This window comes from Neophocaena asiaeorientalis, unplaced genomic scaffold (assembly GCF_003031525.2).
Source record: "Neophocaena asiaeorientalis asiaeorientalis breed wild unplaced genomic scaffold, Neophocaena_asiaeorientalis_V1.1 scaffold197, whole genome shotgun sequence".
Lineage (NCBI taxonomy): Eukaryota > Metazoa > Chordata > Mammalia > Artiodactyla > Phocoenidae > Neophocaena > Neophocaena asiaeorientalis.
Window position 1 is genome coordinate 5930527 of NW_020174703.1, and position 21453 is coordinate 5951979.

The 21453-nt window shown below is 36.2% G+C and overlaps 2 protein-coding genes across 7 annotated transcripts in view; one reads left to right on the forward strand and one right to left on the reverse strand.

The window, feature by feature from the left end:
- TFG (trafficking from ER to golgi regulator) overlaps positions 1–14930 on the forward strand; it is a 37722-nt gene extending 22792 nt beyond the window's left edge. Inside the window, exons 5-8 of one of the 4 annotated variants that reach the window (XM_024759232.1) lie at positions 220–387; positions 4681–4821; positions 10503–10598; positions 14111–14930. In XM_024759232.1, the coding sequence (XP_024615000.1) occupies positions 220–387; positions 4681–4821; positions 10503–10598; positions 14111–14490 (785 nt within the window). In that variant the 3' untranslated portion in view covers positions 14491–14930. Of the gene's footprint in view, positions 1–219; positions 388–4680; positions 4822–10502; positions 10599–14107 lie in introns of all 4 variants that reach the window. The other 3 variants (XM_024759234.1, XM_024759231.1, XM_024759233.1) reach the window with 3 other exon arrangements.
- Positions 14931–15219: 289 nt separating this feature from the next.
- Positions 15220–21453, reverse strand: part of ABI3BP (ABI family member 3 binding protein) — a 260060-nt gene continuing 253826 nt past the window's right edge. For all 3 annotated transcript variants that reach the window (XM_024759291.1, XM_024759292.1, XM_024759293.1), the window contains 5 exons: positions 20925–21004; positions 20103–20132; positions 19319–19480; positions 17903–18025; positions 15220–16504 (listed from right to left, as the gene is read on the reverse strand). In XM_024759291.1, coding sequence (XP_024615059.1) covers positions 16389–16504; positions 17903–18025; positions 19319–19480; positions 20103–20132; positions 20925–21004 — 511 coding nt within the window. In that variant the 3' untranslated portion in view covers positions 15220–16388. The remainder of the gene's footprint in view (positions 16505–17902; positions 18026–19318; positions 19481–20102; positions 20133–20924; positions 21005–21453) is intronic.

Genomic DNA, 21453 nt, shown 5'->3' on the forward strand with positions numbered 1-21453 from the left:
TTTTATCTATTTGCATCTCTTTTTGACCTTTTTCCTGATTTTACAAACAAAAATATAAACAAGTACAAAGAAGAAGGTAAAATTATCTATAATCCTATTTTCAGAGATACCCTCAACATTCCAGAGTATATGCACATATATATTTTGCTGTCATATATTTTATAGGCCTTATTGAGTATAGATAAAATAGAAACAAGTTTTTGCTTATTTCTTTTATAGATACTGTGGATAGTAGGGAAGAAAAGCCTGCTGCTTCTGATTCTTCTGGGAAACAGTCTACTCAGGTTATGGCAGCAAGTATGTCAGCTTTTGATCCTTTAAAAAACCAAGATGAAATCAATAAAAATGTCATGTCAGCATTTGGCTTAACAGATGATCAGGTTTCAGGTAAGTTAGTGCCTTCCTCCCATCCTTTATTCACCCTCTCCTTCCTCCCCTTTCCTTCTTTCCTTCTTTAATGGAAGATAACTTGGATATGGTGAAGTGCTCAAATCTTAAGAGTTCAGTTCAGTAAATGTTTACATATGTATATACCCTATGTAAAATACCAACAAGATCAAGATGTAGATGATTTCCAGCACCCTGGAAAGCTTTCTCATGCCCTCTCCCAGGCAATAGAACTGTCCTCTTTAAAGAATAACCTCTGTTGGTTCAGGTAAATTTTATCAGAATTCAGAGGGTTTATTTTTTTAAAAATCTGAATCATTTATAATCTTATTTCAGATGTGTTGCTGGATTTAAATTATATTTGATATTCTTTCTTTTGATCTTAAATTAAGGCAATTTAAATGAAGATTTCTGGTTTAATTTAGTGTAGAAACTGCTTTTATTTGAATGTTTTTAACCTTAAAACAGCATCTATACTGTGCTTTCTTTTTATATTTTGGGCATCATTTTTTCTGCTTTCTCTCTTTTGGGATTCCAATTACATGTACACTGGAGAGCTTGATTGTCCCATGGCTCTCTGAGGTTCATTTTTCTTCACTCTTTTTTCTCTCTGTTCTTCGGATTGGATGATTCCTGTTGATCACTCTTCACATTCACTGATTTTTTTCTACCATTTCCAATCTGCTGTTAAACCTTTCTAGTGAACTTTACCTCTCAGTTACTGTGCTTTCAGCTCTAGAATTTCCGTTTGGTTCTTTTTATAGTGTTAGTTTTTTCTGTTAAGATGCCTTACCTTTTCATTCGTTAAGATTGTATTTCCCTTTAATTCATTGAAGGTATTTTTATTTAATTCTTTAAAATTACTTATAAAGCTGCTTTGAAATGTTCACTACATCCAGCATCTGGGCCTGTTTGGAGTCAGTTTCTTCTGCTCTTTCCCTCAGGGGAAACTGAGTATGGGTCACATATTCCTGTTTCTTTGCACATCTGACAGTTTTTGATTGAAAACTGGACATTGTGGTTAATATGTTCTAATAACTTGGTATTCTTCAGTCTAATGCTCTCCCAGCTGAGCTATTTCAGCAAAGACTTGGGATTCTTTTAGGTTCTTGTGAGGATTTTTTCTTACTGCTGCTCTAGTATTTACTCAAATTACTCCTTCCTCCTGGGATTATGGCAGCTGACCGCTCTGCTAAGTCCTTTCAGCTCTAGGTGTGCTGCTTTTTCTTCTGTGCCCTCTTGGTGTCACCCTCTCCCCTCCTACCCCCATGGTCAGCTGGGGGTTTGGGACTGAGCTTATACTCATATTTTAGGTCTCATTCCTTCAGTGACTCTCTTAACTCAAGGGCTTTTCCCCTCAAATTTCTGGCTGCTTGACCAATCATGAAGTTAACACCGGTTTTCTGTGGTTGGAGCTGCAGAGGTTGGGGTTTGCAATTCTCACCTGTTGTAATTCCAGGGGGGTAAACTCTTGGTGTCTGCTGACATTTGGCTGACCTCTAGTCATTTCAAATAGTTGTTTTCTTCTATTTTGTCCAGGTTTTTAAGTTATTTGTGGGAGGTTTTACCTGATCAGTTAACTTTGCCATTATCAGTAACTGGAAAGATAGAAAAAGAAAATTAGTAGAAAAAATCCTTTGAGACTTTTATGGGATTATTTATTAAAGAGAATTGTGTGACATTCTGAAAAAGAGAGGTGAATATTTATACATGATGTATGTTCTTGGCAAAAGAAGACATCGCATAAGTGGTCCATCTAAAAAACACATTTTTAGAGCAACTGAAATATGAGTTAATATTACAACTTCGTAATATTTAAGACTTCAAGATATGCCAGATAGAAGGAGTAAATAGTTATATATGAGGTCAGGCTTAAAATTTTTGATTAGAATATCGTATAGACCAGACTAATATGATTACTGTGATTCATATTATATTTGAAGACCATTTCTCTGGTAGCTTTGTATGTTGAATTGAAGTAGGAAAAACTGTACACATAGAAAATGCCAGGATACTTTGTGAAGTTACTCAGGTTATGATGTGAAAAACTTGGCTACAGTAGTGAATGTGTACATGGAGGGATGAACTATTATGATAGGAAAAGCAACATTAACTAATAGCTTATGTACAAGGAAGAAAAGAGGAGTGGGAGTAATATTTTTTTAGGATAATAACATAGTGTGTTTGTATTATCTGTGTTATCCTTCTTAGGAGGGACGTGTGTATTTATTTGTCTACATGTTGATAAATATCAGTGAAATGGTGGTACGCAGGAGCAACTGTCCATTTTACTCTGGCAGTCATCAGTTTCTCTTGCATTACCAGTACCATTATCCTAGTTTAGGTTCTCATCAATATCTGGACTATCAGCTTCCACCTATGTGCCTCTAATACAGTGCTAAGTTCTGGGATATACCAGTGCAAAGGATAGAGGTTTGGCCCTCAGGGAAATTAGTCTGCTAGTAATAGCAAGTACTTATGTGGAGCTTTCTAAGTGGTATTCACTTTTATAGGCTCTTGCTATATAATCATTTTTTAATTTTCATTTTTAATATATTTTATATTAAATATATTAATATATTTAAATAATGTTTTAATATATTTTTTAATATTTTTTGTTGAGGTATAGTTGATGGTACAATATTATATAAAGTTTCAGGTGTACAACATAGTGATTCACAATTTTTAAAGGTTATACTCCATTTATAGTCATAAAATATTGGCTATATTCTCTGTGTTGTATAATATATCCTTGTAGTTTACTTATTTTATATATAGTATTGATAGTTTGTACCTCTTAATCCCCTACACTTCTTGCCCCTCCCCCATAACCACTTTTATAAGTATTTGCTATAAGCTCTTATTAACTCACAATCCTTACAGTAACCTTATGAAGTAGGAATTAGTATTTCTTTTGTACAGATGAGGAAACTGAGGCACAGAAAGAGATCAAGTAACATGCCCGGAGTTACACAGCTACTAAGTGGCAGCATTGGGAATTGAACCTAGACAATCTGGCTCCAAAACTTGTGTTTTTAACCATTCTTCTATATTGCCCAAACAAAAAGAACTTAAAGAAGTCAACATATCTATAATCTACAGTTATCTTCAGAATGTCTTTTTTGCCTGTTACAGTATTGGAGCTGTAGCAAATTCTCTCCATTTACTTCTTTGTTCATTATTTTAGAAGAATTTTGAATGGTTCCATGTGTAAGAGAGCTAGGCCTTGTGAGGCAGATGGAAGGAATCAGAAAGGGACCTGGCCAAAAGAGCTCCAAGTCTAAGAGGGAAGATGAGGCCTCTTCAGAAATACAAAGTAGAAGTTGGTAAGGGTCTTAATAAAAGTATACTCCATAGAAGTTCACAAGTGAAGAAAAGTATTTATGGGTGAAGAAGCCTTACTAGAAGTGTGGAGTTATAACTGAGTTTTAAGGAATGTTTATCTAGATATGTGAAAATGGGACAGTGAAGGGAACAGTGATTAATGAAATGGAGGCAGAGAAAGTATTAGATCTATTGGGGGAATAGGGAATAGGTTAGTTTAACTGAAGGGCATGTGAGAAGAGGAATTGTGAGAAATGTTTGGACCTTTGAATACCAAGCTAGAGGCTTGAACTTGATTTATGGGCAGTGGAGGCCCATTGAAGAATGAAATGAGGGCTTCCCTGGTCAGTGGTTAAGAATTCACCTGCCAATGCAGGGGACACGGGTTCGAGCCCTGGTCTGGGAAGATCCCACATGCCGCGAAGCAACTAAGTCTGCGCACCACCACTACTGAGCCTGCACTCTAGAGCCTGCGAGCCACAACTACTGAAGCCCACGCACCTAGAGCCCATACTCTGCAACAAGAGAAGCCACCACGAGAAGCCTGCGCACTGCAACAAAAAGTAGTCCCCGCTCGCCGAAAAGACCTAACACAGCCCAAAAAAATAAATAAATAAATAAATTTTTAAAAAAAAGAATGAAATGATACTTTTCATTGATCTAAGAATAGATTACATAAAGTGGTGGATACTTTTATCGCAGAGGTGAGTTTTGGTTTTTGCAGGGGGAGTTTAGGACTCAGGAATGTAGCACTCCACACTTTACAAGGAAGGATTTCCAGTTGTAGCTTTGGATTCTTGAGAGATTGGAGCAAAGGAAAAAAGTATATACATCAGTATATAAGGCTGCATTTGGGTTGTGCTTATTCTATAGTACTTTTATTTTTAGTCTCTTAACCAAACTTATTATTGAGCTTGTTGGGGACAGGTCTTGTATTAGAAACTGAGCTGACTTTTCATGACCACCCAGGGCCACCCAGTGCTCCTGCCGAAGACCGTTCAGGAACTCCCGACAGCATTGCTTCCTCCTCCTCTGCAGCTCACCCACCAGGAGTTCAGCCACAGCAGCCACCATATACAGGAGCTCAGACTCAAGCAGGTCAGAGTGAAGGTAAAATAGAGCTTAGAGCGCATGTGCGGAAAGGTACATGTGCAGAAACGTTTATTATGGCATTGTTGGTAACGGTGAAAAGCTTACGTGTGCATTCATGCTATGAACACGGTTGTAAAAATTTTTGATGTACTGACATAGTATACTTTTGGGTTAAAAATACCAAATAGAATAATGTCAGGTATGCTTCTGATTATTGAAAAGGAAAAAAAGCTAAAAATGTTTAAAGCATAATATTTAGGTGCTATTTTATTCCCTTCTCCCTTCCCCTCTTGCAACTGTGTATTATTTTTGTAATTTAAAAAACAGAGGTAAAGCATAACATTAGTTAAGTAGTTTTTTTGAAAGATAAATAGCCATTTATATTTTTGTGCATTTAGCAATATGTCTTTTGTGGAAAAAGCAATGTATTTTAAATCAAACTTTTCTTCTCTAAATGATGTGTTCTTGGATGAGCAGTTTAATCTCTGGGTTTTTATATTCTCCCACCGTAACTTGTGAAAATTGGACTAAATCAGTGGTTTTAAAAGAGGGTCTTTAGTCCTGAATGAAATAGAACTTAAAAGCTCAGTATTTAAAACAAGTAAGGGGTCACTGCCATTGTTGAAGGGGATTGAGGGGCCGCAAGCTCAGGACAGCAGACACTGAGGTGCCTCATTGAAACCCTTGGAGCGCTGCAGAACGTCGCCTCGGGGTTACTCATCTCGGGTTCCTTCTAGATGTTAAAATGTTATTTCTTTGAATTGCCCATGCTTGTTAGGCCCTTTAAAGCCCTATGTTTTACTTTAAAACAATCACCAGGTGGTGCTCTATTTGCGTAAAGGGGCCAGGTGGTATGACAGGATGTATTTTCAGCACGATAAGCAAGTGACTGAGTTTATTAATCACATTAAAACAAACAAATAAACCCCCCAAAACAGTCTAAAATGAACCGAGCACTTTTGTAATAGATTTCTAATTATTCTGTGGTGGTACTTTTAGGTTTGTCCCATTGGATAAATGCTAGTGGTAGAGACCAGCAGGTGGCATTTTGCTGATAAATGAGTGGTTTGGGAAGAATTTCTTACTGCTAAAGCCTCTTCTCAACCAACTTTAGTCATAGTCTTTCCTTTGTACCAAGATGCAACTGCCAGAACTGGCATAAGCTAGAACTGAGGCAGATGTGTCTGAAACAGGAAGAAGCAGAGTTTGGATATGATGGGAGTTTAATGGCTATGTCAGATGAACTAACATCTGTTTTGAAAAAACAAAAATCCTATTTTAAGCCACGTATACTGTTGTAGGGTGACAGCTGGAAGGGTAATTGTACCAAATAGTGTTTGCTGTTCACTTATAAAGGAATGGGATTTAAGGTTCTGCTAACAATATCTCAACTTATTCTATCAGGGGTTTGTTTTAATGGAAAATTTATTTTCAAATAGGTAAAACTTTAGTAATATAAAAGGATATACAGTGGAAATTAGAAAATGCTGTTTCCCACTTCTGAGCCCCAGCAACCAAGTTCCCTTTTCTAGAGGCATCAGGTTGACACCATTTGGTGTGAATTGAATTTCTTTAGGGTGGCATTAATTGTATTCCTTCCTAAAGCCATTACTTTTTAGTGTACGTTAAAACATTGTAATGTACATTGTAATGAAGAATTTGTACAGTTATTAATGTGACATCAGTCAATAGATTAGCATTGTGGAGGTGAATCTCTAGATCAGTGTTGTCTAAAAGAAATACCATGGAAGCTACATGTAATTTAAAATTTTCTGTTAGCCACATTAAAAAAGTTTTTTAATGGTAAAATTAATTTCCATTATACATTTTATTTAATCCAGTATATCCAGTGTATCAACATGTAATCATTATTAAAAAGTTATTAATGTTCTACATTCTGGTTTTCATACTGTATATTGGAAATCTGGGGTGTGACATCAATTTGAAACACTTCAAAACACGTACAGCATATCACAGTTAAGACTGGCCACATTTCAGGTGTTTATTAGTGGTCATATGTGGCTAGTGCCTATTGGATAGCACAGCTCTAGATTAATGTATCAGTCATTTACAGATTCCCAAGATGAATTACAGGCTACTCTAATGAATGCTTTTTGACGTATGATATATAATGAGTCCCTGGCATCACCAGTTAGTTAGATCAACTGCTGGTTATAATTTCAGCAGAATAATCAACATAAAAATCTACTACTAATAATTAATAATAGCAATTTCTTAGAATAGAATATGAAATAATAATCTAAAATAAAGTAAATAATTCTCAGTTATTATTTAAATTCCATAAAAGGGACCTTGGATTTGTACATTTTTTTCCCAAGGATTTTAGTCTTAATATGTTGTTCAGTTAAAAGGATCAACAAAATATTAAGCTTCATGAAAAGAAACAGAATGGACAGTATTATCCTTTTTCACCTAAGGCAGGTGCCTCTGTTACTGGAAAGCTATGTGCACTAGAGTAGTTGCCAAAAACATAATAAAAAAGGGGCAAGGATACAGAAAAGAGCACTAAAAGTCATCAAAGGCTAGGAAGTATTGCTGTTTGACAAGCTAAAAAGGTGACAAGGATATAATTGAAATCTGTAAATCATATGCCAATAAAATGGATAAGCTGAGTAGACTTTTAAAGTAGCTTTTATTATGTAAATTTTGAAACATGCAGAAGTAGAGATAGAATAATCAACTCTTCATGTTTCTGTCATGTGGCTTCAACACTTACTAATATTTTAGCATTCTTTTTTCATCTATCTTGCCTCTTCCACTCCCCTCTTTTCACTCAGTTATTTTAGTATGCATGTCTAAATGATACTCTTTTCTTTTTAATGTAATCACCATATCATTATTATACATAACAATATTGTGATTCTTTTTTAAACTTTACTGAATATGGTTGATTTACAATGTTGTGTTAATTTCTGCTGTACAGCAGAGTGACTTAGTTATATGTATATATATTCTTTTTCATATTCTTTTCCATGTGGTTTAAGTGATTCTTAATGTCAACACATTATATTTGAATTTCTGTAGTTGTCTCATAGTTACTTTATTACAGTTGGGGGCTTGTTCAAATTAGGAGTCTTACAACAAGGTTCACATTTTCCATTTAATTGTGTGTCTTTAAGTCTTTTTTTTTTTTTTTTAATAGCTGTCAACCCTACATGTTTCTAAAGTCAAAACTATGTATGTTAATTAACTGTTGCTATTTTAACAATTTACGCCAAAACATAGATGCTTAAAACAACAAACCGTTATTATCTCACAGTTTCAGAATCAGGGAGACGCTTAGCTTGGTGGTTTTGGCCCAGGGTCTCTCATGAGCTTACAGTCTTCTGAAGCTTAACCTGCACTGAAGGATTCACTTCGAAGATGACTCCCTCACATGGTTGTTGGCAGGAGGCTTCATTTACTCACCATATGGATCTCATAGGCTGCTTGGGTGACCTCATGACAGGCAGCTTCCACCAGAGTGAATGATCAAGACAGTAATAGGAGATGGCTGTCTTTCACGACGTGTCCTCAGAAATGTCATTGTCATTTCTGCAATATTCTAATGATACAGAGGTCAGCCCTATTCAGTTTGAGGGGACTACACAAGAGAGTGAATACTCATGTGTTTATTGCTTGGTCTTTGCTAATTTTTGTATTGTGGAGTTAATCTTTCTAATTTCTAAAAATATAAAGGATACCAACCCCTTATCATATGCTATACATGTGCAGGAGTCATTGAGGGTCATCATAGAGGCTGGCTACCAATCTGTGTCACAAAGTTTAGTCCTAGAGGCCTCACCATTACTCTTTGCTTCATCCTATTCTCTTTCTCCCTAGGTAATATGTTTTATTGCTTTTACTTTTTTCTACCATTGATTCTTTCTGAAAATATAATACACAAAACGTAGCTTATATATTTTTTTCTCTCAGATCATAGCTTACTCTAAACTCTGTTGGCACCTTGCTTTTTCGCTTAATATATCCTGTAGCTCTCTCCTTCTTCAAGTATGTCAAGTTGTTCTTCATTGTTTACAACTGAACACAGACTTCTTAATTTTCAGAATACTGTGACAGAGAGTGAGAGTCCTGTTTTGGACTTGAATGAAGTGTATTTAAAATAAGTAAAAGAAATACTTTGTAGAGATAGTATTTAATCACAGGGTCGGCATTTTCACAATGAGTTCGAAGCAGATTAAGAAAAAAATAGAGTGCGTACTTGCTTTAAGAATTGTTGTACCCTGTCATTTTTTTATTGAGGAAAATGATTAGGCTTTTTTGAGTGGGAGATCCTTAGGCTCACTGGCAGCAGTCTACTACATGGAGCTTTAATCTCAGACTTTTCGATGATACTAAGTTAATGTTTATATTAAACAAGGTAACATGTACAAAACTCCTTTTAAGCTAACGCTCTAGAGTTATGCCTGGGTTCTGGTGATGGTTCTTATTAGCTGTGATGTATTGACCCCAGGTAAGTTGCTTAATCTTTCTGTACTGAAAAAAGGATTGCTAATGAGGTTGATTTTTTTTTTTCCCCTATGTATTCATTGTGTGTTCTTTGCTCATTTTTGTATTGTAGAGTTAATCCTTCTGATTTCTAGGAATTAGAACCCACTGTCAAATGCTATGCATATTCCTCCCCTTTGATTATATTTCTGTACCAGATTCTGGCCACTTCTGTTCTAAAATTTAGTTATGAAATGCAATCTAGGATTAAGGCAGTATCTTCTAAAAGGTGGTTAACTTCTGTACTACCTTTTGTGCTATCAATAAATCTTGAACCATTAAGAAAGCATTTAAGAAACTTTTTGTCCGTTTTTGGTTGTATTTGGGAAGAGGATTAATAGCTTAAAAATAGTTAAGCAAATTTTATTTCTATCATAAAAAGCATACCACTGCTGGCTAGGAAATAATCTGGCTATCAATAAGGGCATAGCTCATTTAGTGCTGCAGTACGTAGAGCTGGGCACCCAGTCCAGTAGCGTGGGTTCTATCCTGGGATCGCAGCCTGTGAGCACTAGCTGCCTCCTGCATCTCAGTTTGAATGCCACTAGATAATGCATTGACTTTTCTTTAGTCATTGTCTTTTTCCGCCAAAAGCATGCTATTTACCTGTTGTCTTTTGATTAACAGCAGGCAGTTTGAATATTTTTTAAAGACTCAGCAACATAAAGTTGTTTTAAGGATTTAAATACTAGCTAGATATTACAGTGCAAGTTTTATTGCTCTCTAGGCATTAGATCTGGCTAAATCCACCATTAGAACAACTGTAAAGTAATAGCGATGATAAGGACATGAACCAGTAAACTCTTACGCGTTTGGAAATCACAGGAGCTATTAATGGTATTTGCCCCTTTCCTCAAATTTTTATTTATTGATTTTTACTGAACATTAGTAGTACACATCTGTTGACAGTTGGGTTTGAAAACATTCGTTTTTCTGGAATTTCTGAAGTAACCACTCATGTTATTTGCTGCCGATTAGAGCTCTCTGCAGTTATTCCACAGCGGGGTGGCCACACTTGTTAAATTGTTCATTCTTCTCTTCTTCATAGACAGAGGGGAACAAGCACATTCTTGGGTCTTGGTTCTTAGTGTGTTTATGTGTGTGAATGGGGAGAGAATTAAATGTGCTTTGAAAGCGTTTCTCTTCTGCTGCATTAAACCTGCCTCTTTGCCTTGTCTTGTCTCTTTTAGGTCAGATGTACCAGCAGTACCCGCAGCAGGCTGGCTATGGCACTCAGCCACAGGTGCCCCCCCAGCCGACGCAGCAGTACGGTATTCAGTATGCAGGTGAGCGGGTGTCCAGAGGGAGCTGTCTCTGTACTCAAGAAACTTTAATTCTTTCCCCCTAATTCCTTGATTTGTTATAGTAGGTATTAAGTATTTACTTGGGGTGGGGGGAATAACACTTGTTTTATTTATTTTTAAATATTTTGCATAAAAATTTTTACTGTAAATCACCATTTCAGTTTTCCAGTGGGCAGGTAAAACTTAAAATCATAGTAGATGATTCAGTAGTAACCTGTAGTATAAAAAAGTTTTTAATACAAAGTTACGTCCTACTGATGTGATGACTTACCTGCTGGGTGATGTAGAGCTACAAAAATGCAACATTTTTTCCTCCATTATATGCAACACATTATCCCAGTGTACTCTTAGTACCTATAAAAGCATTAACAGTTCCCTCATGGAACGTTCCATGGAACATGGAAAGAGGTGGTCTTATTAAATAAGAGCCAAATTAAGCTACATAGGTTTTTAAATCTCCCAAAAGTATGTAGGAATACCAAAAACAGGCCATAAAAGTAGAATTGTGTAAAACGTAATTCAGGCAACTAAGAACATAAAAATCTCTCAGTGTAGCTTTGAATACTGTGGTTATAATTCAGGTAATTTTTGCATTTGTTATATCTGAGAATTTTGTGTTCAACTCTTGTTTTACAGTCAAAGATTTAAATATCAAAATTTCAACTGTAATTTTAGAAAAGTAGTAAGATTAACTCTACAAAAATGAGCAAAGAACATGCAGTAAACATGGGGGAAAACAGTCAACCTCATTAGCAATCCCTTGTGTACACATTATCTCATTTAATATAAACATTAACTTAGGTATCATCGAAAAGTCTGAGATTAAAGCTCCATATAGTAGACTGCTGCCAGTGAGCCTAAGGATCTCCCACTCAAAAAAGCCTAATCATTTTCCTCAGTAAAAATGACAGGGTACAACTATTCTTAAAGCAAGTGTGTGCTCTTTTTTTCCCCTTAAATCTGCTTGGAACTTATGGTGAAAACACCATCCCTGCAGTTATGTTTCAGAAACCATGTGGCCCCCAAAGCCTAGAATAGTTACTATCTGGTCCTTTACAGAAAAACGTTTGCTGACCCCCTGAATTAGACCATAAAATTCTACCATTGGAGTCTGACATATTTTAACACAAAGAACAATTTTTATTTGGATTGGATTTGCTGTGGAGTGATTTAACCTGTAACTACTAGTTTTTAATTATATAAAATAGGTGGAATGAATTTGAACTTGGACTATAATATTGGGGGAAGGTTATTTTTAGCATGCAGTCCTTTAAAGAAAATCTGTGTTACAAATTATATAATTTGTAGAAATAATAGATATTAGAGTGGGAAAGACCTAATTATCTAATCCAGGGGATTTCAGTCTTCACCATACTTCAGAATCACCTGGAGAGGTGTTTTTTGAAAGTTACAGGTGCCTGGGCTCTACTCCCAGCGATCTTGTTTTATTTGGTCGAGCATGGGACTCAGGCTTTTTTATTTTAAATGCTTTGCACATCATTCTAAAGTGCAACCAGGGTTGGGGACCACTGATCTTGTCCCACCCACTCATTTTATAAATGAGACAACTAGGGTTCAGAGAGTTGTGATGCATCAAAGGACATGCAGCCATTTAGTGGGGGAACCAGACCAGAACCCAGTATCCTTGACTTTGTAGTTAATGACTTCCCTATATCATTCTACATTCTCCAACCATGACCAGGAGTTGGCAGACTTTTCTGCCATAAAAAGCTAGATAGTAAATATTTTAGGCTTTGTGGACCATATGACTCCTTGTTCTTTAAAATTCATTTATTCAAAGAACCACAGAATTTCCATTTCTTGCCATTTCTGGCAATTTGCACCAAAGTTACTCATTTATTTTGTTTTTCAAGGGAGGGGGGATGGTGGTGGGAGGAGGAGGGTATATACATACAGAGGTATTGCTATATTATGGTCAAAGACTAGTAGGTTGCTAATGAAACCGCATCTTAGGCCCTTAGGGGTTATTCCCTCTCTTGAAAAATAGATAAGGTTGTTCCCAGATGCTGTTAAAAAGCCAGTTTAGATTTCACGTGCCAGGATGAGAAGACAGCTTTTTTTTTTTTTTGCTCACAATCTTAAGTTGAATAGATATTTTCAGTATAAAAGCTGAGTCCTTCTGTTTCTCCAAAAACTTACAGTAAAAAAATTTTATGTAGAGGATAGGAGAAATTGTATGACATCAAGGTTTCATCATGAATTGACTTTAGTTCAGTATTTAGATACTGCCATGAGTAAAATGCATTAGATATTTGATTTACTTATTAAAAATTAAGCTTGCTCTTAATGATTTTAGTCAGGGTCTTCACTGAGTAAAGTTTAGTTCTTTTCAAATTATTATCTCTGTATTTCTGATCCTGCTAGTCCTATTAACTTGAATTTGGGAGATATGGAAATAGTCAAGTAAATACTCTGCTTGGAGACTAAGTGGTGGTGGTAACATTGGACCATCTTTGACACTCTGACACTTTGGCAGTTTCCCTCTGTGACCTTTTCCAGTTTTATTCATGGACTGTGTCAGAAAGGTTTCTTTCATGAGTAAATTTTGAACCCAGGTTCAAGGTGAGTTCAGAATATACTCAAATTCATTCAATCCTTTTTATTTTTATTTTTTTAAATGCAGGGTTGTACATATTTTAATAATTTTCTTATGTATCTGGTATTTAATGCTGACAGGATTCCAGTCAATGGAGAGGTTTCATTGCAAGTAGCTGCAGGTGTGTTTCATGGTAGAGATAAAAGTTTTTAGTGAAGCAGACCTTTTATTTTAAAAGACTTTACATCCTAGTAACTAATGAATATAGATGTTGATTTTTGTGGGGCAATATGATATGCTTTCTGTGTGTTACATTGTTACTGCTAAGCCAGAATTTTGAATTGTAAAGGCAAAAACCTTTACATCAGATACCAAATCTAAAAGAAAGATTTTAAGGATTGTGAAAATTGGCACTTAATGTTTATTCTTAAATGGCTTAGTTTTTAGAGTGAATAAACCTTAAAGCATCTCATTAGCACAATAAGATGTATTTGTAGCACCATTGTTTCATTTAAAAATATTCATTCTCTACAAATAAAATGTGTTTTTATTTGGTACTGTTATTAAGCAGGCCCCTCAGAACCAGGTTAATGACTAGCTTTTGCATTAATTCCTGCATTTATCATTTGAACATCTACTCTATACTGGGAGTTATGCTAGAACAGGAATTTGCTCTCAGGGATTATACAGTGTAGGAGGAGTTGAAGTAGAAGAAGTATATATAGTGGTTTTAATTTTAGAGGGTTTACAAAATTGTCTAGAAAGTGCTTCTTGGATACTATGTGGTCTTGAAATATAGACTCTACTTGTTGCATAAATACTTAGGATTAAGTTTGTTAAATTTCTCATTTTTTTGGTCCATAACAGTAAGACTAATTCTCTGGAAACTGGTCACCAAAAGGAAAAATAAGATATGTACGTTTTGCCTTTTCAGCAGGCTACAGTCAGCAGACTGGACCCCAGCAACCTCAGCAGTTCCAGGGATACGGCCAGCAGCCAGCTTCCCAGGCACCGGCTCCTGCCTTCTCTGGTCAGCCTCAGCAACTTGCTGCTCAGCCGCCACAGCAGTACCAGGCGAGCAGTTACCCTCCACAGACCTACACTACCCAAACTTCTCAACCCACTAATTACACTGTGGCCCCTGCCTCACAACCTGGAATGGCTCCAAGCCAACCCGGGGCCTATCAACCAAGACCAGGTTTCACTCCACCTCCTGGGAGTACCATGACCCCTCTTCCGAGTGGGTCTAACCCTTATGCACGTAGCCGTCCTCCCTTTGGTCAGGGCTATACCCAACCTGGACCAGGTTATCGATAAGGAGGCTCAGTTACACTGATGAATGTAGCTGCTAGCTGTTTGCCTCCCAAAAGACTCCAATACTACTTTTAATTTGTATTGAAGTTCACAAGTTTAAAAAGCAGAGCATTTTTTTATGATATCATTGTTGCTGTTAATTGAAAGTTAATTTGCTGGAAGAAAAAAGACCAAAATGAAAGTTTTTTTCCTCCCCTGCTTAAAATTGTAGCAGCTCCCTAGTTATTTTGGAACACTACTCTTACACGTGTGCAAAGTGATTGACTTTCTAGCTTGCCTTGTCCAGAGGATATTAAAATGCTAGGTTGAAGTTCAGCCATCTTACTTGGCTTTTTACTATTAACATGATGTACTAAAGTAGATCCCTTTGCGAAGACTAGATATTATGTATAAATGTAACAAACAAACATTGATAGGTTAATAAAGAAAGATGATTGAATCCATTAGTGGTCTTGTAATTTAATTTAGTCATTGACACTATATGTGTGTGTGTGTATATATATATATATATATATAAATGAGAAAAAACACAAATCCTTATTGATGTTTTGGTCTTAAAATGAAGTATAGATCTTTTATGCCTTTCTTGTTTAACAGATTATATAATATTATATATAAATAAACAATAGATTCAGTATTAAAAGATACAAGGGGGGGGTTTGGTAGATCCTAAATAACTTGTGATTTTCCTTATAGAAATGAACCATTCATTCAGAAATGAAGAACTCGGTCTTAAAAAAACTACATCTCTTTATTGCAGAGTTTATACTTGTTTGAAAAATATAAAATGAAGTATTGATAAAACTGAAGCATGGTGAAAGGTGGTAAGCACAGAAAGGTCCTTTAAGGATGAGGGCAACAATGCAGCATTCCCATCTCCCTCCCCAAATGAAGGAGAAAAATACTTTTTTTTTTTTTTTTAACATAAAAATGAGTCAGATTTTCATTACAGGTTGGGTTAGACAGAATTACGAAAACAGCCTCTGATACATTCATTCCCGAGAGAGCTTCTGTGTAAACATATAGTAAATATCCTATAAAATGGCAGGGATCTCATCATGCATTATCCTTTTGTGCTTAGACTTTACAGTCAGTCTCTGTATACAGCTTGATTAGAATTATATTAAAAACAGTAGGAACACAACTGCTTAAAGGGATAGTTTGACAAATAACATTCAGACATTGTAACATGTTTATGGGTAGAGAAAGAAAAAAATATGTATTTTGAAACGCTATATATAATTCTCAATTCTGTTTATAACTGAAATGAAATTTACTGATTCAAACAAAATCTTTTCAATAATTCGCAGATATTTGAGGAAATATATACTGTCATGAATGGTTAACTATTTAAACGCTTCAGAAAAGATATTCAGCTGTTGCTAAAAAGTTGAAGTTTAAATAAACATGTGAATATTAGCACCTTTTTCCCCCAGATATATATGCTGAAGATAATTTGATCTAATAAGTTAAACCAAGTAGAGGTTTATGGAATTAACTCACCAGTAGGAAGAATACAGAATAATAGTAAGTATTTTTTAAAAAGTATATTAGTTTTCTGATGTTAATTTTGTTATAAAAGTATCTCAAAACATCATTACAACAGTGTGATAAATAATATACAAATGATCTCTTAAAATACCATGAATAGGGAGCCAGCTTCCCCAAAAATGTTATTCTGTTAATGTCAATATTTTGCTTTCTTTAAATGACTTTGTAAAACCTGATAAATATTCTTAGCAATCTTCCTAGTAAACATCTAATATTGCTATTAATTAGATTTTAAACTTTTATACATAGTAAACATAAGAGCTTTAAATGCATGTGACAAACACCATACTGTTTCCAATTATTTTTTGCCATGATGAAACAGAAGGCACTTCTGAACGTGATTGCAGCATCTACCATTTTCCAGGAATTGTGGTCCCACATTCATACCACTGGACATAATTGATTTGGGTGTGACCACCAATTTCTCCAAATTGGACAGGTTCCTGGCGAACTGCTCTGAAATAGCCTGAGAGAAAATAATTAATTTTAATAGCTGCTATGATATATTTTTGTCCTCAGTGCTCATAGGTTGAAGTGTGTTGTTGAATGCCTGAAGCTTACTCTAGGTGAAGCAGAGTATTTTAGAAAATGGATAGTAAGAGAGGCCCTGGTGTCTTTCCTGAGGTGGTAATGGCTAGCTGAACATCAGGGACACTTGAAACTCCTTGACATCTGCCTTAATCTAGGATGGGATGGTTGGTAGTATTTGAGGGAGAAAGCTGAAAGGGGGCAGGAGTTGGAGGGGTTTCATGTTTTGTTTGAGTATAACTGACCAAGTTCAGTACACACTTTGACCTACGTAAAAGTGTACTTTCTGTACTTTACAGCCTAGTGGTGGTCTATAAAGTTACCTGGTTAAAGGAGTGTTGTACTAAAATATTAGGAAACAAAAGAAGGCTTGGTCTAAGATTGCTAGATTTCTCAGAACTAAAGTTTGATGAAATCTTCCTTCAAGGACCCTACACTAAGTGATTAAAAATTTTGCTGTGAATGTAAAATGTTACAGAAATAGACACAATTTACAGTATATGGTATATCCGGTTCCTGTGAGGCAGCAGTTTCAATTTTCTGATAATGAGTTCACAGATCTTATTAAGTCACCTTTTAGTGTGGTTGGTATTTTTAGTGCCAGTGACCAAAATGTGATGCTGAAAAGACTAGTCAAATAATTTTAAGTATTTAACAAGCCCCTCTTGGTAACTCCTGAGTAACATGGATGTGTAATTTACCCTTTCTTACCCTACCTGGACAGGGATTAAATTAATTTTCAGTCTTTTCAATTCTTACTAAACAGCCTGGTGCTAATGTGTCCGTAGCAAGTTACAGTGGTTAGTCATTTCTCAGCAGAATTCTTCTATTTTAATTGTATTTATAGAATTATTTATAAGGCAAGTAACATTCTTTTTTCCTTCTACAGTAGTAGTAAAGCTTTGAATTTCTTTAAAATTTTTTAAAAAGGAATAAAAAAAAATGCCTGTGTGCTCGGTATGACAAAAACCATAAAAGTAGTGCATGAATGATTTAAGCTGGGGAAATTAAGCTTCTTTTTTATAGCTGTTTTTAAGCTGCTCTTTTATAGCTGCTTTTGAAAATTCAGGTTTTCTTAAAGTAGAATGGATTTATATAAGATGTTCTGTAATTCCCCTCAGCTCTAAGGAACAGAGTCTTAAGGAATGGGAGGAAAGTGAAGAAACTTCTATTAAAGTCTTCATGTTAAGGTCTCATGTGGGAAGTCCTTTTTCCTAGGCAGATAGAGTAGTAGTACTACAGGATTATTTTTAAAGTGATTGATTTTCTCAGCTTGAATGTTTTTTGGGTTAATTTGTAAAAGCCTCTTACTTACGAGGAGGCTCAGAAAACATACCTTCTTTGGTGGGTAACTGGTCAGAAGAGAGTTGCTGTCCTGTGCGTCCATCTAAAAATGAGTCTACGAACTGGCAGTGATCTTCTCCATGGCCTCTCTGATCACCTATGTTATAAAATTTTCCTGAAAAAACAAATTAAAAGGATCGTGAAGTATTGCTGCCTTTGATATGGGAGGACTCTGTAATAATCAAATTGTTTCAAATAATCTGTCTTCCTTGTTCTTGTACTTCTCCCCCCTTTCTTTCCAGTTCGAGCCACCAGTGTTCCTTGATTGAACTATGGAGTCGTCTCCCAGCTGGCGTCCCTGCTTTCACTCTTGCTTTTCCCTATTTTTCCTCCCCTCCTCCTTTCACAGATTAGTCATCTTTTAAAAACGCAACTCAGATAGTGTTACGCCCCTCCATCAATCTCTCCAGCAGTCTTCTGTTATACTCAGAATAAAACCCGGGAGTCCTTACCTGGTTTCCTAGCTCCGCACGATTTCATGCTGCCTGATCGTCCCCTTACTAAGCCTCAGCCACACTAGTGGAACCGGCGAGGCATTTTCTGCTGCAGGTCTTTGTGTTTCTCTTCCCTCTACCTCTGGTTCTTTATCCCTCGATCTTTGCGTGGTTGGTTCCTTCTCATAGTTTTCTTCTCGGCACAAGTGCTACCTTTTGAGGGGGGTGCTTTTCGTAACCATTCTAACTAAAAGAGTTTTCATTCAGCCATTGTTTTCCTCCATTTTCATTCCATTCAGCCATTTTCTTTCACCCTTTTTTTTTCTTCAGAGCACTATATGAAATTCTTATTTACATGTTTGCTTTCTGTCTCTCCCTGCTAGATTGTAAGCTACAAAGAGCAGGAACGTGTCTTATTTCCTGCTTTGTCCCCAGCACCTGCAACAATGTCTGAACAAAGCAGATAGTTCTGTTGAATGATTGAGCAAATGTCTACCTTTCTATGTTGGGCCAATCTTATTTAAAATTTTTGCTGTATGAATATGAACCCACTGAGTCTGGAGCAAGGGGTTATAGCCCTTCTGGCTCAGTGTTTTAATCTTGCTCTTGTCTCTGACAGACTTAAAATCTTAAATACGTCATACTCCTTCCATGATTACTGTTAGATACTCTTTTTACTACCAGTAGGCTTTTTATCCTGGGTTGGCTGTAACAAAATTGAGCTCGGATGTGACTAGTTTTTCTACATTCAGGTTTGCCACGATGGCACCGTTTCAGATTGCATTTTCATTATTTACCTTCTTATAGCATGTCTCAAATCCTAAGATTCCAATAACATCTTGCTCAGAAAGGAAACTTGTATTTACATCACACCTTCGTGTCTGGGACTGTCCATAGAAAAGGCTAAGTTACAGAATGCTGCAAAGCATTTCCTGAAGGATAATCCTCAAAACAGAACTGATGGCCATGCTTACCTGTGAGGGAGTCACTCAGATAAATCTTGTATCTGAGAGAGTTGCACAGCTGCACCCCTACAAACTTTTTATACCACGTCCTTTTGACATACTGTTTGCCCTTACATTCTGAGTAAGAGTCTGAATTAAAGGGTCTTTCAGTCCAGATGGCATCTCTTCCTGCTGCATAAGGAAAGCACATGGTTTGAGTTTAGTATTTGACTTTCGGTCCTGAAGAGTTGTCTTAAAAGCTTTTAAAAAACCAGTTTGCCAAGTTCATTGTCAACCTGCTGATAGCTGGTTTTCTCCAGTGCTAAATATTGGAGCCAAAAATATAGGAGTAAACCCCCAATTAAATTTCCATCAATGATGAGGTAAATCTTGGAGCAGTATGTGTCAGAGTTGACTAGCCTCTGCAGTGCTCAATGTAGAACAGCATCCCTTTAGGAGCAAATTTAGGTTTCTTTTTTTGCAGCATATTATACAATTTAAACAGTTGCTTTAATGTGACTTGTTATTAAAAGTGGAAGTGAGGGTCCTGTATCTTGACTTAATTATTAAACAGAAAAGTTGAGCTAGTCTGTTACAAGAATGGAAAGCAGGTTTTAAAATATTCAACTTGTTCCTGAAACAACATAGGCTGTCAATGTTACTGAATGTTTTAGGTAAGCATTCATACCTGATTGATATTCTAAGAAGACTAAATGGACTAAAGTGAAATCATGACTAAAATTCTACCATGCCCGTTTAGTTGAATCACTGTAGGAAAGCGTGTAGTTGTGTTCTCATCCAGGTAGGTACTTACCAGAAACTGGCTCACTCACTCTTGGGTCAGCTAAGGAGAAACAGCAAAGACAGAGTCAGAGGTTATTAGGTAAGTCCCAGTGTTCCAGTGACATAGTGAAGAAGATGGGTGCTTACAGTTGTTAAGGAATCTTGCAAAACGGTACACTCTTACTAAAGTCCAAATTTGAAAATTGTATATTTTGTTTTGGGAATTGTTCTCCAGTGGAGAATCTCCTCCGCCACGTACTCAGCTGTATCTTTTATATGTGATTTGTGTAGTTACTAGTTTTCATTGCTGTTCTAGATTTTACTTCCATTTTAAAATCTTCCTCTTTTAGTTTCATAAAAAAAACTATTGATGATAAAATCACCAAGATGCCATGAACTGCATTTGGTGTACAAAATTATACACTAATGCTGTGAGTACAGATGTATCTCATTAAGGAATTGAAACTTAGGCCAAATTAGAAAATTTCACGGCTGTTCATCATAAAAAACTCACATGAATTCCCTTTCTGGATACTGTGGCTGAGCGTCTGATTCTGATTCTAGGCACAGATTCTAGGCATAGAGAGGAGCATTCATGCACTATTGAGTATAGACTGACTATATGCGTTTTTTCTTTTAAACGGATATGCCTAATGTTTTTCTGACATCAAGATAAATGGGGAAAAACCCAAGGGGTGTTTCCTTAAGGGTACCTTCATCAGTTTGCTTTTTCAAATGGATGGTTTTTTTTAAATCAAATGCTTTACCCAGTGTTTAGCTAGGTTTCAAACAAGCTATGCAAAACATGGTGACCCTTTATATCCTTGTTAGGAATTACTGCTGATGTGATTACCTGATTCAGTACTGAATGCCACCGTGTTGCTGGGTGGGCCTTCACCAAGTGGGTTTTTGGGTTTCACCTGGAACTCATAGCTGTGTAGGGGGGAAAAGAAACAAACAGAAAACAGAAATAATGTTCTTAAGTGGTAGGAAACAAACAATTTTCTTGTCATACCGACATTCTTCCTGATTCTGTTTTGAAATCATGACAGTGAATGGACATTATGTTCTAGAAGAAGCTTCAGGAAAGAAAAATTCCTTTAATTCTACTGTTCAAACGGCTTGTCTAATTGTTTTCTAGAAGAAAAGGGTTAAGTTAATAAAAAAGATTGTTGTCTTTTAAAAACTCCAAATTAATAGAAATAGCTGGGCAGGTTGCTAATGGACATACAGGAAAAGAGGTATGTGGTGGACCCAGGCTAATTCCAGTAACAAGGAGCCTCAGTTTCCTTCAAATGTTTAGCTACTTCCTGGGAGCGCAGAATAAATTCCTTTTTATTCCTTATTATCCCAACCCTGGGTCATAGACTTAGGCAGTGTTC